At 39.3% G+C, this 14,170-nt stretch overlaps 1 protein-coding gene across 1 annotated transcript in view; it reads right to left on the bottom strand.

Annotated features, from left to right (window-relative positions):
- Positions 1–209: 209 nt before the first annotated feature.
- The window catches only part of METTL17 (methyltransferase like 17), an 85,679-nt gene continuing 71,718 nt past the window's right edge, over positions 210–14,170 (bottom strand). The window contains exons 9-14 of the mRNA XM_053702234.1: positions 11,166–11,273; positions 10,951–11,019; positions 10,212–10,262; positions 9,866–9,958; positions 2,216–2,403; positions 210–1,643 (exon numbers count right to left, since the gene is read on the bottom strand). Coding sequence (XP_053558209.1) covers positions 1,538–1,643; positions 2,216–2,403; positions 9,866–9,958; positions 10,212–10,262; positions 10,951–11,019; positions 11,166–11,273 — 615 coding nt within the window. The 3' untranslated portion in view covers positions 210–1,537. The remainder of the gene's footprint in view (positions 1,644–2,215; positions 2,404–9,865; positions 9,959–10,211; positions 10,263–10,950; positions 11,020–11,165; positions 11,274–14,170) is intronic.

The following is a 14,170-nucleotide window of genomic DNA, read 5'->3' as shown; positions in this document are numbered from 1 at the left end:
CTTGAATCCAAATCAAGGAATAACTAGTAAACCAGTGATGGCAAAACTAAAGTGAGGAATGGAATACAAATGGTACTTTGAAAATGACTACCTCCATTTATTATGGTAACATTTTCCCTGATTTATTTTTGTCTACTGAAGCCTTTATTTCATTTTTAAATAAACTGCATTCTCATACAGAAAAAAAAAAAAAAAAAAGTGTCGCCATCTTGGAGCCAGAACAGGGGCGTTTATTGGGCATTTCTGAAGTTCTTTCACAGGTCTTACTTCAATCCCTAAGCATTACACCCACAGGCTGTTTTATCTCATCAAATGAAAGCAAGTGAGTTTTTCTCATACTACACAATGCACTTATTGCAATGACAGAAATCGATATTCATGGAAAACTAGAAGCAGATACAAATTAAAGCATTCCGAAAACATCCCAATTTGATTTCCATTTGCTTAAAAAAGATGTATCATCAGTCCCATTCTTACTTTCTATGGGAGGCAGCTCCCACTCGGTGATCTCACTCCATGCCAACAAACATTAGAGAATAAAGCCCTTAGGTGAACAGAGAGCTTTGTTTCAAACAACCCAAATATAGAGTTACGCTATGCTAAGATACTTTTTTCTACCAATCAAGTATTTGCTTTCATAATTAGAAAATTGCATATTTTGTTATTATAACAAAATGCAATTTGCATAAATAGAGTAATTTTTCAATTTGTTTGTTTTAAAACTGTCCAGTAAAACATATGAAATGTATAGTAACATATCCTATTCACTGCTTAAAGTCCTCAAATAATATGATGTAATTTGCAAAGTAAGAAAGACAAACTAGTCAGATGAAGTCGGAGGGTTGGTTGATGAACTTTCAAGCAGGTGTAGTCATAAATAAATGCATTAATAAACAGTCCAGAAAAGTGAGGATGGGACTATAGGGGATCTTTCATTTTTCTTAGTGCACTCTTGTGTCTTACTTCAGAGATCAGTAGGGGAGGAAATATGTGAAATTTGAATTTTCTATTAATAATTAACAAATAAATGCACACCTCATGTGACATCTTTAACCCACCAATGCATGAACAAAATACATAGGATGAAGGGAAATCCAAAAAACAAATTATAAAATGTATATGAAACATATTAAACAAAACAATTATACAAATACAATTCGTTATCCAAACAGCAACATGCTACATATTTATTATTTAAAAGTAATTTGTTGAGAATAGATCTTAGGAAAACTAAGTGAAATAAAATGTTATTTGTTTGTTTTATTAGTTTTACTAAATTACAGTTTCCATGTTTGGAGCCTTTTGTGCATCTTTTCCTTCTTGAAAATCTAACTGCTGGGGTCACTCAATAGTAAGCAAACCACTTACCATTAATGTAGCTTCCAAAAGTATTATAGTTTATAATACAATCATAATTAAACATAAGGTTCAGTAACTTCACTCCTGACATATAGTATGCACTCTTGAAAATGAAGAGGGAACAGTCTGTTACTTTTGCCTGTTACTTTTTTGGACAAGACAAATGTGATCTTATTGGTCAAGACTCATTGCAGTTTTCAGTCTCCTCAGACCCAGAAGTCTCTGGGGGTAGCACAGGAAGAAGGTCACCCCACTCACTGTTTCTTGCACAACGATAGAGATCCCTGAGAGACAAATAAATCATTATCAACTACAAGTAAGCCTTTAATACAGTACCATATATGTCCATCAAATATCTGTACGTGCAGCACTAGATGTACTTATGCCCTAGATGTATAGTAATTCTAAATGAGGAGCTACGTGACAAAGCGGATATTTTATGAAGTGGATATTTTAGTATCCTTGTGTTACAAGCATCAACGGTTTGTATCTTATTAAATAGTTACTTGAATCAGACAAAAATAAAACTTATAATCAGATATTTTTATACAACAATGAGGCTGCTGTTGGTATTATATTGCATTTCAGTACAGTAGTAACTGTAGCTGTTTTACAAGTAGTTTATGCAAAAAATAAGTTTAAGTGATTTAGAGTAATGATGACACAGCATTTACATGTAAAAAGTACAGCAATATGTAATTCCTGTGTTTAATAATAAAATAAGTATGCTTTACTCATAGTACAGGAATCAATGTGCTGATATCTATGGCTGTCACAGATAGGGTACAGTTTATCTCCTATAAGAGTTACACATATAACTAGTTTTGTAGCATTTGTATATGGATGTAAATCATACCGTCCATGTCTCCTTGCAGTGATGACTTCATGATGTATGTTGCCATCAGCACTGCATGTGTGACAATGCACATGCCGTGGTCTTTGGAGCACAGGAGCAATCACACGTGGCCACAGAGAGTCAACTCCACCTACACAGCCACGGGAGATTATCAGGAAGGAAAATTTCTCAGAGCGTTGCGGTTGATTCTGTGGGAAAAGTAAATGAAAAGGAATTAAAAGAGGCAACTTACAGTTTTCTTTAATTAAAAAAGAAAAAAAGTGCAATACTGAAATGGAAAAAAAAATTAGGCGCTGATTACAAGTGCAGTGTAATTGATAGTGCATGGTGCGTTATCTTGCTCTGGGTCTCTAGCAAAGAATAACCCACATTCTGGTATTGCAAGTGGATGGTTAGAATGTTAACCAAAGCAACTTAATGCGGCCAAAACGTATTTGCGGCCTTTACTTTTAATGAAAATTACAGGCATTGTTTTTAGTAAAAGGGCCACTAAACCCAAAATCTTTCTTTCATGATTCAGATAGAGAATATAAATTTTAACAACATTACAATTTACTTCCATTATTTATTTTGCTTCATTTTTAAGATATCCTTAGTTGAAGAAAAAGCAATGCACATGGTGAGCCAATCACACGAGGTTTCTATGTGCAGCAACCAATCAGCAGCTACTGAGCATATCTAGATATGCTTTTCAGAAAAGAATATCAAGAGAATAAAACAAATTAGATAATATAATTAAATTAGAAAGATTTTTAAAATTGCATTCTCTTTCTAAATCATAAATAAATCATAAAAGAAAAAATGTGGGTGTCATGTCCCTTTAAGTGCTGCCCCCAAGCACAATCCAAAACACAGCTTTAAAGTTTAGATTTTATTGAGACATGAAGTAAATGATTATTGCTTACTAGTTTGCATAACAAAAACACACAAAAAGCTATGGAAAGAAAAGATTTATGTTTAGATGTAATACTTAGGAAAAAAAGGCTTATTAATGGCAGAATTAAAGGGATTATGGTATATGGCAAGGGGCGGGACTGGGAAGTGGCTAAAGATGTATTTGTGTGTAAAGTTTTTATGCTTAAAGGGACACTGAAACCAATTTTTTTCTTTTGTGATTCAGAAAGAGCTTGACATTTTAAGCAACTTTCTAATTTACCCCTAGTTTAGATGCCGGCCCATTTTTGGTGAACAACCTGGGTTGTCCTTGCTGATTGGTGGATAACTTCATCCACCAATAAAAAAGTGCTATCCAGAGTTCTGAACCCAAAAAAGCTTAGATGCCTTCTTTTTCGAATACAGATACCAAGAGAATGAAGAAAAATTGCTAATAGGAGTGAATTAGAAAGTTGCTTAAAAACAGAATTTATGCTTACCTGATAAATTACTTTCTCCAACGGTGTGTCCGGTCCACGGCGTCATCCATAACTTGTGGGAATATTCTCCTCCCCAACAGGAAATGGCAAAGAGCACAGCAAAAGCTGTCCATATAGTCCCTCCCAGGCTTCGCCCCCCCAGTCATTCGACCGACGGACAGGAGAAAAAAAGGAGAAACTATAGGGTGCCGTGGTGACTGTAGTTAAAGAAAGAAATTTATTAAACCTGATTAAAAAACCAGGGCGGGCCGTGGACCGGACACACCGTTGGAGAAAGTAATTTATCAGGTAAGCATAAATTCTGTTTTCTCCAACATTGGTGTGTCCGGTCCACGGCGTCATCCATAACTTGTGGGAACCAATACCAAAGCTTTAGGACACGGATGAAGGGAGGGAGCCAATCAGGTTACCTAAACAGAAGGCACCATGGCTTGCAAAACCTTTCTCCCAAAAATAGCCTCCGAAGAAGCAAAAGTATCAAATTTGTAGAATTTGGCAAAAGTGTGCAGAGAAGACCAAGTCGCTGCCTTACATATCTGATCAACAGAAGCCTCATTCTTGAAGGCCCATGAGGAAGCCACAGCCCTAGTAGAGTGAGCTGTGATTCGTTCAGGAGGCTGCCGTCCGGCAGTCTCGTAAGCCAATCGGATGATGCTTATCAGCCAAAAGGAAAGAGAGGTAGCAGTAGCTTTTTGACCTCTCCTCTTGCCAGAATAAACGACAAACAGAGAAGACGTTTGTCTGAAATCCTTTGTTGCTTCTAAATAGAACTTTAAAGCACGGACTACATCTAAATTGTGTAACAAACGTTCCTTCTTTGAAACTGGATTCGGGCACAAAGAAGGCACAACTATTTCCTGGTTAATATTCTTGTTGGAAACAACTTTTGGAAGGAAACCAGGTTTAGTACGTAAAACAACCTTATTTGAATGAAACACCAGATAGGGCGGATTACACTGCAGAGCAGATAATTCAGAAACTCATCTCGCAGAAGAAATAGCAACCAAAAACAGAACTTTCCAAGATAACAACTTGATATCTATGGAGTGTAAGGGTTCAAACGGAACCGCTTGAAGAACTGAAAGAACTAAATTTAGACTCAAGGGAGGAGTCAAAGGTCTGTAAACAGGCTTGATCCTGACCAAAGCCTGAACAAAAGCTTGAACATCTGGCACAGCTGCCAGTCGTTTGTGTAACAAGACAGATAATGCAGAAATCTGTCCTTTTAGACAACTCGCTGATAATCCCTTATCCAAACCTTCTTGGAGAAAGGAAAGGATCCTAGGAATTTTAATCTTACTCCATGAGAATCTCTTGGATTCACACCAACAGATATATGTTTTCCATATTTTATGGTAAATCTTTCTAGTCACAGGTTTTCTGGCTTGTACCAGAGTATCTATCACAGAATCCGAAAACCCACGCTTAGATAACATCAAGCGTTCAATTTCCAAGCCGTCAGCTGGAGAGAAACTAGATTTGGATGTTCGAATGGACCTTGTACTAGAAGATCCTGTCTCAAAGGTAGCTTCCATGGTGGAGCCGATGACATATTCACCAGGTCTGCATACCAAGTCCTGCGTGGCCACGCAGGAGCTATCAAAATCACAGAGGCCTTCTCCTGTTTGATCCTGGCTACCAGCCTGGGAATGAGAGGGAATGGTGGAAACGCATAAGCTAGGTTGAAGGTCCAAGGCGCCACTAATGCATCCACTAGAGTCGCCTTGGGATCCCTGGATCTGGACCCGTAGCAAGGAACCTTGAAGTTCTGACTAGACGCCATCAGATCCATGTCTGGAATGCCCCATAATTGGGTCAATTGGGCAAATACCTCCGGGTGGAGTTCCCACTCCCCCGGATGGAAGGTCTGACGACTCAGATAATCCGCCTCCCAGTTTTCCACTCCTGGGATGTGGATCGCAGATAGGTGGCAGGAGTGATCCTCCGCCCATTTGATGATTTTGGTCACCTCTCTCATCGCCAGGGAACTCCTTGTTCCCCCCTGATGATTGATGTAAGCAACCGTCGTCATGTTGTCTGATTGGAATCTTATGAATCTGGCCTTTGCTAGTTGAGGCCAAGCCCTGAGAGCATTGAATATCGCTCTCAGTTCCAGAATGTTTATCGGGAGAAGAGACTCTTCCCTGGACCATAGACCCTGAGCTTTCAGGGAATCCCAGACCGCGCCCCAGCCTAATAGACTGGCGTCGGTCGTGACGATGACCCACTCTGGTCTGCGGAAGCTCATTCCCTGGGACAGGTGATCCTGGGTCAGCACAGTTGTAATGGTCTTAGATGAATTTGCGCAAAAGGAACTATGTCCATTGCTGCAACCATCAACCCTACTACTTCCATGCACTGAGCTATGGAAGGCCGTAGAACAGAGTGAAGAACTTGACAAGCGTTTAGAAGCTTTGACTTTCTGACATCTGTCAGGAAAATCTTCATTTCTAAAGAATCTATTATTGTCCCTAAGATGGACAAGATTCTATGTTCACCTTCCACCCGTGAGATCTGAGAAAGGCCAGAACGATGTCTGTGTGAGCCTTTGCCTTTGAAAGAGACGACGCTTGTATTAAAATGTCGTCCAAGTAAGGTGCCACTGCAATGCCCCTTGGTCTTAGAACCGCTAGAAGGGACCCGAGTACCTTTGTGAAAATCCTTGGAGCAGTGGCTAGCCTGAATGGGAGAGCTACAAACTGGTAATGATTGTCCAGAAAGGCGAACCTTAGGAACTGATGATGATCTTTGTGGATAGGAATATGTAGATACGCATCCTTTAGATCCACAGTAGTCATAAATTGACCCTCCTGGATTGTAGGTAGAATCGTTCGAATAGTTTCCATTTTGAATGATGGCACTCTGAGAAATTTGTTTAGAATCTTTAAATCCAGAATTGGTCTGAAGGTTCCCTCTTTTTTGGGAACTACAAACAGATTTGAGTAAAACCCCAGTCCTTGTTCTACAGTTGGAACTGGGTGTATCACTCCCATTTTTAACAGGTCCTCTACACAATGTAAGAATGCCTATCTCTTTATTTGGTTTGAAGATAAACGAGAGATGTGGAACCTTCCCCTTGGGGGTAGTTCCTTGAATTCTAGAAGATAACCCTGAGAGACTATTTCTAGTGCCCAGGGATCCTGAACATCTCTTGCCCAGGCCTGAGCAAAGAGAGAGAGTCTGCCCCCTACTAGATCCGGTCCCGGATCGGGGGCTACCCCTTCATGCTGTCTTGGTAGTAGCAGCAGGTTTCTTGGCCTGTTTACCCTTGTTCCAGCATTGCATCGGTTTCCAAGCTGGTTTGGTCTGGGAAGCATTACCCTCTTGTCTAGAGGCTGCAGAGTTGGAGGCCGGTCCGTTCCTGAAATTGCGAAAGGAACGAAAATTGGACTTATTCTTAGCCTTGAAAGGCCTATCTTGTGGGAGGGCATGGCCCTTACCCCCAGTGATATCTGAAATAATCTCTTTCAATTCTGGCCCAAAGAGGGTCTTACCCTTGAAAGTAATATTAAGCAATTTTGTCTTGGAAGATACATCCGCTGACCAAGATTTTAGCCAGAGCGATCTGCGCGCCACAATTGCAAACCCTGAATTTTTCGCCGCTAATCTAGCTAACTGCAAAGCGGCATCTAAAATAAAGGAATTAGCTAACTTAAGTGCGTGAATTCTGTCCATAACCTCCTCATACGGAGTCTCTCTACTGAGCGACTTTTCTAGTTCTTCGAACCAGAACCACGCTGCTGTAGTGACAGGAATAATACACGAAATAGGTTGAAGGAGGTAACCTTGCTGTACAAAAATCTTTTTAAGCAAACCCTCCAATTTTTTATCCATAGGATCTTTGAAAGCACAATTATCCTCAATAGGAATGGTCGTGCATTTGGCTAGTGTAGAAACTGCCCCCTCGACCTTAGGGACTGTTTGCCATAAGTCCTTTCTGGGGTCGACCATAGGAAATAATTTCTTAAATATAAGAGGAGGGACAAAAGGTATGCCAGGCTTCTCCCACTCCTTATTCACTATGCCCGCCACCCGCTTGGGTATTGGAAAAGCGTCGGGGTGCACCGGGACCTCTAGGAACTTGTCCATCTTGCACAATTTTTCTGGGATGACCAAGCTGTCACAATCATCCAGAGTAGATAGCACCTCCTTAAGCAGTGCGCGGAGATGCTCTAATTTAAATTTAAATGTCACAACATCAGGTTCTGCCTGCTGAGAAATTCTCCTGAATCAGAAATTTCCCCATCTGACAAAACCTCCCTCATAGCCACTTCCGATTGGTGTGAGGGTATGACAGAGCAATTATCATCAGCGCCCTCCTGCTCTACAGTGTTTAAAACAGAGCCATCGCGCTTTCTCTGAAATGCAGGCATTTTGGATAAAATATTTGCTATGGAGTTATCCATTACTGCTGTCAATTGTTGCATAGTAACAAGCATTGGCACGCTAGAAGTAATAGGGGTCTCCTGCGTGGGCAAAACTGGTGTAGACACAGAAGGAGATGATGTAGAACTATGTCTACTCCCTTCATCTGATGAATCATCTTGGGCAACTTTACTATCTGTGGCATTACTGTCCTTACTTTGTTTGGACGCTATGGCACAATTATCACACATATTTGAAGGGGGAGACACTTTGGCTTCCATACACACAGAACATAGTCTATCTGAAGGCACAGACATGTTAAACAGGCTTAAGCTTGTCAATAAAGTACAAAAACCGTTTTAAAACAAAACCGTTACTGTCTCTTTAAATTTTAAACAGGGCACACTTTATTACTGAATATGTGAAAAACTATGAAGAAATTGTTCAAATTTAACCAAATTTTCACCACAGTGTCTTAAAGCATTCAAAGCATTGCACTCCAAATTTCAGGCTGTTAACCCTTAAAATGTGGAAACCGGAGCATTTTACAGTTTTAAACCCCTTACAGTCCCAGCCCCAGCCTTTGCTGCGACTTCACCAAACCCAGGGGAGTATACGATACGAAATGAAGCCTTCTAGGAACCTTTTCAACTAATTCCAGACCCACACACATGCAGCTGCATGTATTGCTCTCAAAAGTAACTGCGCAGTAATGGCGCGAAAATGAGGCTCTGCCTACTACAGAGAAGGCCCTTCCTGACTGAGAAGGTGTCTAAACCAGTGCCTGACGTAAAAAAAACGTTCCCCAAAGTTATAAAGTGTGAATTTCAACATCAAACTGTATAAAATGCCTAAATAAAGCAATCGATCTAGCCCATAAAAGTGTCTACCAGTTTTATAGCCCATATTAAGCCCTTTATTCTGTTTGAGACTAAGAAAATGGCTTACCGATCCCCATGAGGGGAAAAATGACAGCCTTCCAGCATTACACAGTCTTGTTAGAAATATGGCTAGTCATACCTTAAGCAGAAAAGTCTGCCAACTGCTCCCCCCAACTGAAGTTATCTCATCTCAACAGTCCTGTGTGGGAACAGCAATCGATTTTAGTTACTGCTGCTAAAATCATACTCCTCTCACAAACAGAACTCTTCATCTTTTTCTGTTTCAGAGCAAATAGTACATACCAGCACTATTTTAAAATAACAAACTCTTGATAGTAGAATAAAAACTACAACTAAACACCCCATACTCTTCACCATCTCCGTGGAGATGCTACTTGTTCAGAGCGGCAAAGAGAATGACTGGGGGGGGGCGGAGCCTGGGAGGGACTATATGGACAGCTTTTGCTGTGCTCTTTGCCATTTCCTGTTGGGGAGGAGAATATTCCCACAAGTTATGGATGACGCCGTGGACCGGACACACCAATGTTGGAGAAATGGCATGCTCTATTTGAATCACAAAAGAAAACTTTTGGGTTCAGTGTCCCTTTAAGTTTCATTGAAATAATATATTACAGAAGAAAATAAAGAACTCCACTACTTGAACAGATTTGTTTGCACTTCTTTGGTTTAGTGCTTGGACATTATCTATCATGAATTTTACTGCAAACGCCCATAGAATTCTATAATGTGAGGGATTTAATGTACCTGAGCTAATGTGCACTAGACTATCGCTCAAGTGATAAAATATAACTGTGGACTTGTAATATGAGCGCAGGAATGGAGGTGGTATTGTCCTTGAGTAATGTTAACACACTGTATCAATAACATTTTTGTGCTCCACTTGTAATCTGTACCTTAATGTTTAAATTACAAGACAGTGAGAGAAATGTAATTCATTTTCTGCTGTCTTAGAATGTCACACTAGTCTACTGGATAGTTCCAATGAAAAATACTGAGCATTGGTGACTTACCCAGCTAAGATCCAGTGGTTTGTATTTCTGGGTGAAGTTACAGGGAACCTGGAATTGTTCTGCAAGTCTGGGACACGGTAGCTGGTGTGGACACTAGGAATGGTAGATAAAGAGATTACAAAGACTAAAACATAAAGACAATATATATATATATATATATATATATATATATATATATATATATATATATATATATATATATATATATATATATATAAGAGTTATGACTAAGAGTAACACAATAACTAGTACAATGAAAGAGATTGAAATGCAGATAGTGATTTAAAATTAGCAATAAGACAACAATGCACACATAATTAATAGCCATTAAACCTCTATTTCTTACAGGTGCAAACACATGTGGTGGTCGTGGATCCCAGATTTCTTTGTCACCTCCCTGTGAGCAAAAAAAAGTTACAAAAAACATTAAGAAGTTTCTATTTTTCCCATATACTGTACATTGCTTGGTGACAATATGTCATTGAAGAAGGCGCATTTAAAAGATTTGCTGACTGAAATCTAGGGCTTCATGTGCTAAAAGTTAGTATTTTTAATGCAATGAGTGTCCAAATGAGGGGCAATTTTTTAAATTTAAAATTATTTCTATATACTCAAATTCAAACATTATATGAAATTAAGTTAATTAATAAAACATATGGCATAACTTACTCTTATGCAAATGACACAAACCAAGAATCATAAATACTGTAAGTCTAATGTATGAGAACAGGGATAAACCGAAATATAGAGAGAACAGGTAAATTATTCCCACAGTTTAATCTGTATAAATAAAAATGTTGGTGAGAATTCTGTGTTTTGAAGACGGGAGTTGTGGGGTAAAAGCCAAATGTTTAATTACTATATCACAGAACCATATGTTGAATATAAATAACTCTAGTTCCCATGAAAGTGCTGCAAAACACGTTTAAAATCCAAAAAGTATACAAATTATTAAAGTTGGGAGACAGATAAAAGAAGGGATAGTACATGGGCCATAAGCCTTTGGCTGGCCAACATACTTTCCTGCAGTAATACAAAAAGTAATCCACATATGAAATAAAGTATGAAGGTGTATGATAACTTACCCTCAAAATAGTCTCACGAGCTTCCATCAATAGATGATGTCCTTCTCTTGTGCCATTCTCAACTAATACCTTAGAAAAATAAAAGAGAGGCTCAATATTATACTCAAAGGGCAATGCCATTGAAATTAAATACGGTAGATATAGGTTGTTAAGTATAAGCAAAGGTGCTAACTGGAGGGTTAGCTGTTGTGGGATACTCCTGAGATGTCACTCACCAAAAAGTTTCCAGTTTTTCGCCACAAGGCACAAATAATCTTTTCACGCTCAGAAAAACTGTCAAGTTCATTTAGAGAGAAAGCAGAGACAACTAGATCATACTGCACCTAGAGAAAGAAAAGCAGTGAGTTTTGTAAGTGCAGATTGTGTTGAGGAGTGTCTATAAGAGACCAATTAATGTAACAGGGATGACAAAACTAAATGTGTTGGAAAAATATAGAAGTTGGTTCAATTTAAGGATTGTGATCATAATTTGTATGAAATGTGTAAGATAGGTGCTACTTAATATGTGTGTTCTGGAGGGTTTTGTGTACATGGTTTTTAATTGAATAAAGTGAGGCCATTTTACCACAAGGGTTTATCATAGTGCGAGCAGAGATCGCTGTCGGCATTTATCATTGCATAAGCATTTCTAATACAGGGAGTGCAGAATTATTAGGCAAGTTGTATTTTTGAGGATTCATTTTATTATTGAACAACAACCATGTTCTCAATGAACCCAAAAAACTCATTAATATCAAAGCTGAATAGTTTTGGAAGTAGTTTTTAGTTTGTTTTTAGTTATAGCTATTTTAGGGGGATATCTGTGTGTGCAGGTGACTATTACTGTGCATAATTATTAGGCAACTTAACAAAAAACAAATATATACCCATTTCAATTATTTATTTTTACCAGTGAAACCAATATAACATCTCAACATTCACAAATATACATTTCTGACATTCAAAAACAAAACAAAAACAAATCAGTGACCAATATAGCCACCTTTCTTTGCAAGGACATTCAAAAGCCTGCCATCCATGGATTCTGTCAGTGTTTTGATCTGTTCACCATCAACATTGCGTGCAGCAGCAACCACAGCCTCCCAGACACTGTTCAGAGAGGTGTACTGTTTTCCCTCCTTGTAAATCTCACATTTGATGATGGACCACAGGTTCTCAATGGGGTTCAGATCAGGTGAACAAGGAGGCCATGTCATTAGATTTTCTTCTTTTATACCCTTTCTTGCCAGCCACGCTGTGGAGTACTTGGACGCGTGTGATGGAGCATTGTCCTGCATGAAAATCATGTTTCTCTTGAAGGATGCAGACTTCTTCCTGTACCACTGCTTGCAGAAGGTGTCTTCCAGAAACTGGCAGTAGGACTGGGAGTTGAGCTTGACTCCATCCTCAACCCGAAAAGGCCCGACAAGCTCATCTTTGATGATACCAGCCCAAACCAGTACTCCACCTCCACCTTGCTGGCGTCTGAGTCGGACTGGAGCTCTCTGCCCTTTACCAATCCAGCCATGGGCCCATCAATCTGGCCCATCAAGACTCACTCTCATTTCATCAGTCCATAAAACCTTAGAAAAATCAGTCTTGAGATATTTCTTGGCCCAGTCTTGACGTTTCAGCTTGTGTGTCTTGTTCAGTGGTGGTCGTCTTTCAGCCTTTCTTACCTTGGCCATGTCTCTGAGTATTGCACACCTTGTGCTTTTGGGCACTCCAGTGATGTTGCAGCTCTGAAATATGGCCAAACTGGTGGCAAGTGGCATCTTGGCAGCTGCACGCTTGACTTTTCTCAGTTCATGGGCAGTTATTTTGCGCCTTGGTTTTTCCACACGCTTCTTGCGACCCTGTTGACTATTTTGAATGAAACGCTTGATTGTTTGATGATCACGCTTCAGAAGCTTTGCAATTTTAAGAGTGCTGCATCCCTCTGCAAGATATCTCACTATTTTTGACTTTTCTGAGCCTGTCAAGTCCTTCTTTTGACCCATTTTGCCAAAGGAAAGAAAGTTGCCTAATAATTATGCACACCTGATATAGGGTGTTGATGTCATTAGACCACACCCTTCTCATTACAGGGATGCACATCACCTAATATGCTTAATTGGTAGTAGGCTTTCGAGCCTATACAGCTTGGAGTAAGACAACATGCATAAAGAGGATGATGTGGTCAAAATACTCATTTGCCTAATAATTCTGCACTCCCTGTAAAATGCTTGTGCAATGCCACCCCCTGCACATTTGCGGCCAATCGCTAGCAAGGGGTGTCAAGGGGTGCGGCCAGATTGGTCGCTAGCAAGGGGTGTCAATCAACCAGATCATATCTAATTGGGAGGATTACTGTCCGCCGCCTCGGAGGTGGCGGACGAGTTAAAGAGCAGCGGTCTTAAGACCGCTGCTTCTTAACCCCTGTTAAGGTGTTAACAGAAGTTAATGAATAAACTCACCAGAAGGTGTACACTTAGGGGCAGAAGTGTTCACCTTCTGGTGAGTTTATTCATTATATTTTGCTTGGACTCTTGTTCTGGGTAATTGTTAAATATCATATACACTGGGAAGTTTGGCAGTAACTGCTCCTCCAGCAATGCATGTAGTTGCCAAGATTTATATGGCAGTAAAGTTTGAGGTTGGAGTCCTTGCAACTATCGGCATCCATGTTGTGATGGGTCAGCTTTGTTTTAAAAGATGTCATTGGCTCATACAATAAAGATGCCCACTATCCCATAACTAAATATATTGCTATCAATGCAGTTATTTCAGATACCTGTGTGGCTTAATCTTTCCTGTGTTGGGGACTTTTTAAGGTGATCATACAGACCATAACATTTTTTTTATAATTTTTTTTTGAGATTTAAAACAGAGCAAGCAAACATTACATAGCCATAGAATCTGTACAAACAAAAAAAAATACAAACAGTTTTCAGATATATGGCTTGTATAATCAAAACACAATTGACAAAGAACATTTCTATGGTCAAATTCAGCAATATTAATGAACATAGCGCTTACTTCTCATACTTTATGCACTCTAATTAGCCGCTGAGGCCAGACCATAACATTTTTTTAGTGTATTATCTATCTGAAAAATAAATATGGCAGACTAACAAGAGTGGAAAGGAAAAGCCGAATTCTTACAAAAGAGTGAAATTAACATTTTGGATCATTTGCATTTAATTTTACTGAAATAAGATATTTGGATCCAAATATATATATATTTGGAACACAGAAGCTC

Source organism: Bombina bombina, chromosome 2 (assembly GCF_027579735.1).
Source record: "Bombina bombina isolate aBomBom1 chromosome 2, aBomBom1.pri, whole genome shotgun sequence".
In the NCBI taxonomy this organism is placed as follows: Eukaryota; Metazoa; Chordata; class Amphibia; order Anura; family Bombinatoridae; genus Bombina; species Bombina bombina.
Note: the sequence above shows the minus strand (reverse complement) of the source record. Positions and strands in the feature narration are given on the sequence as shown.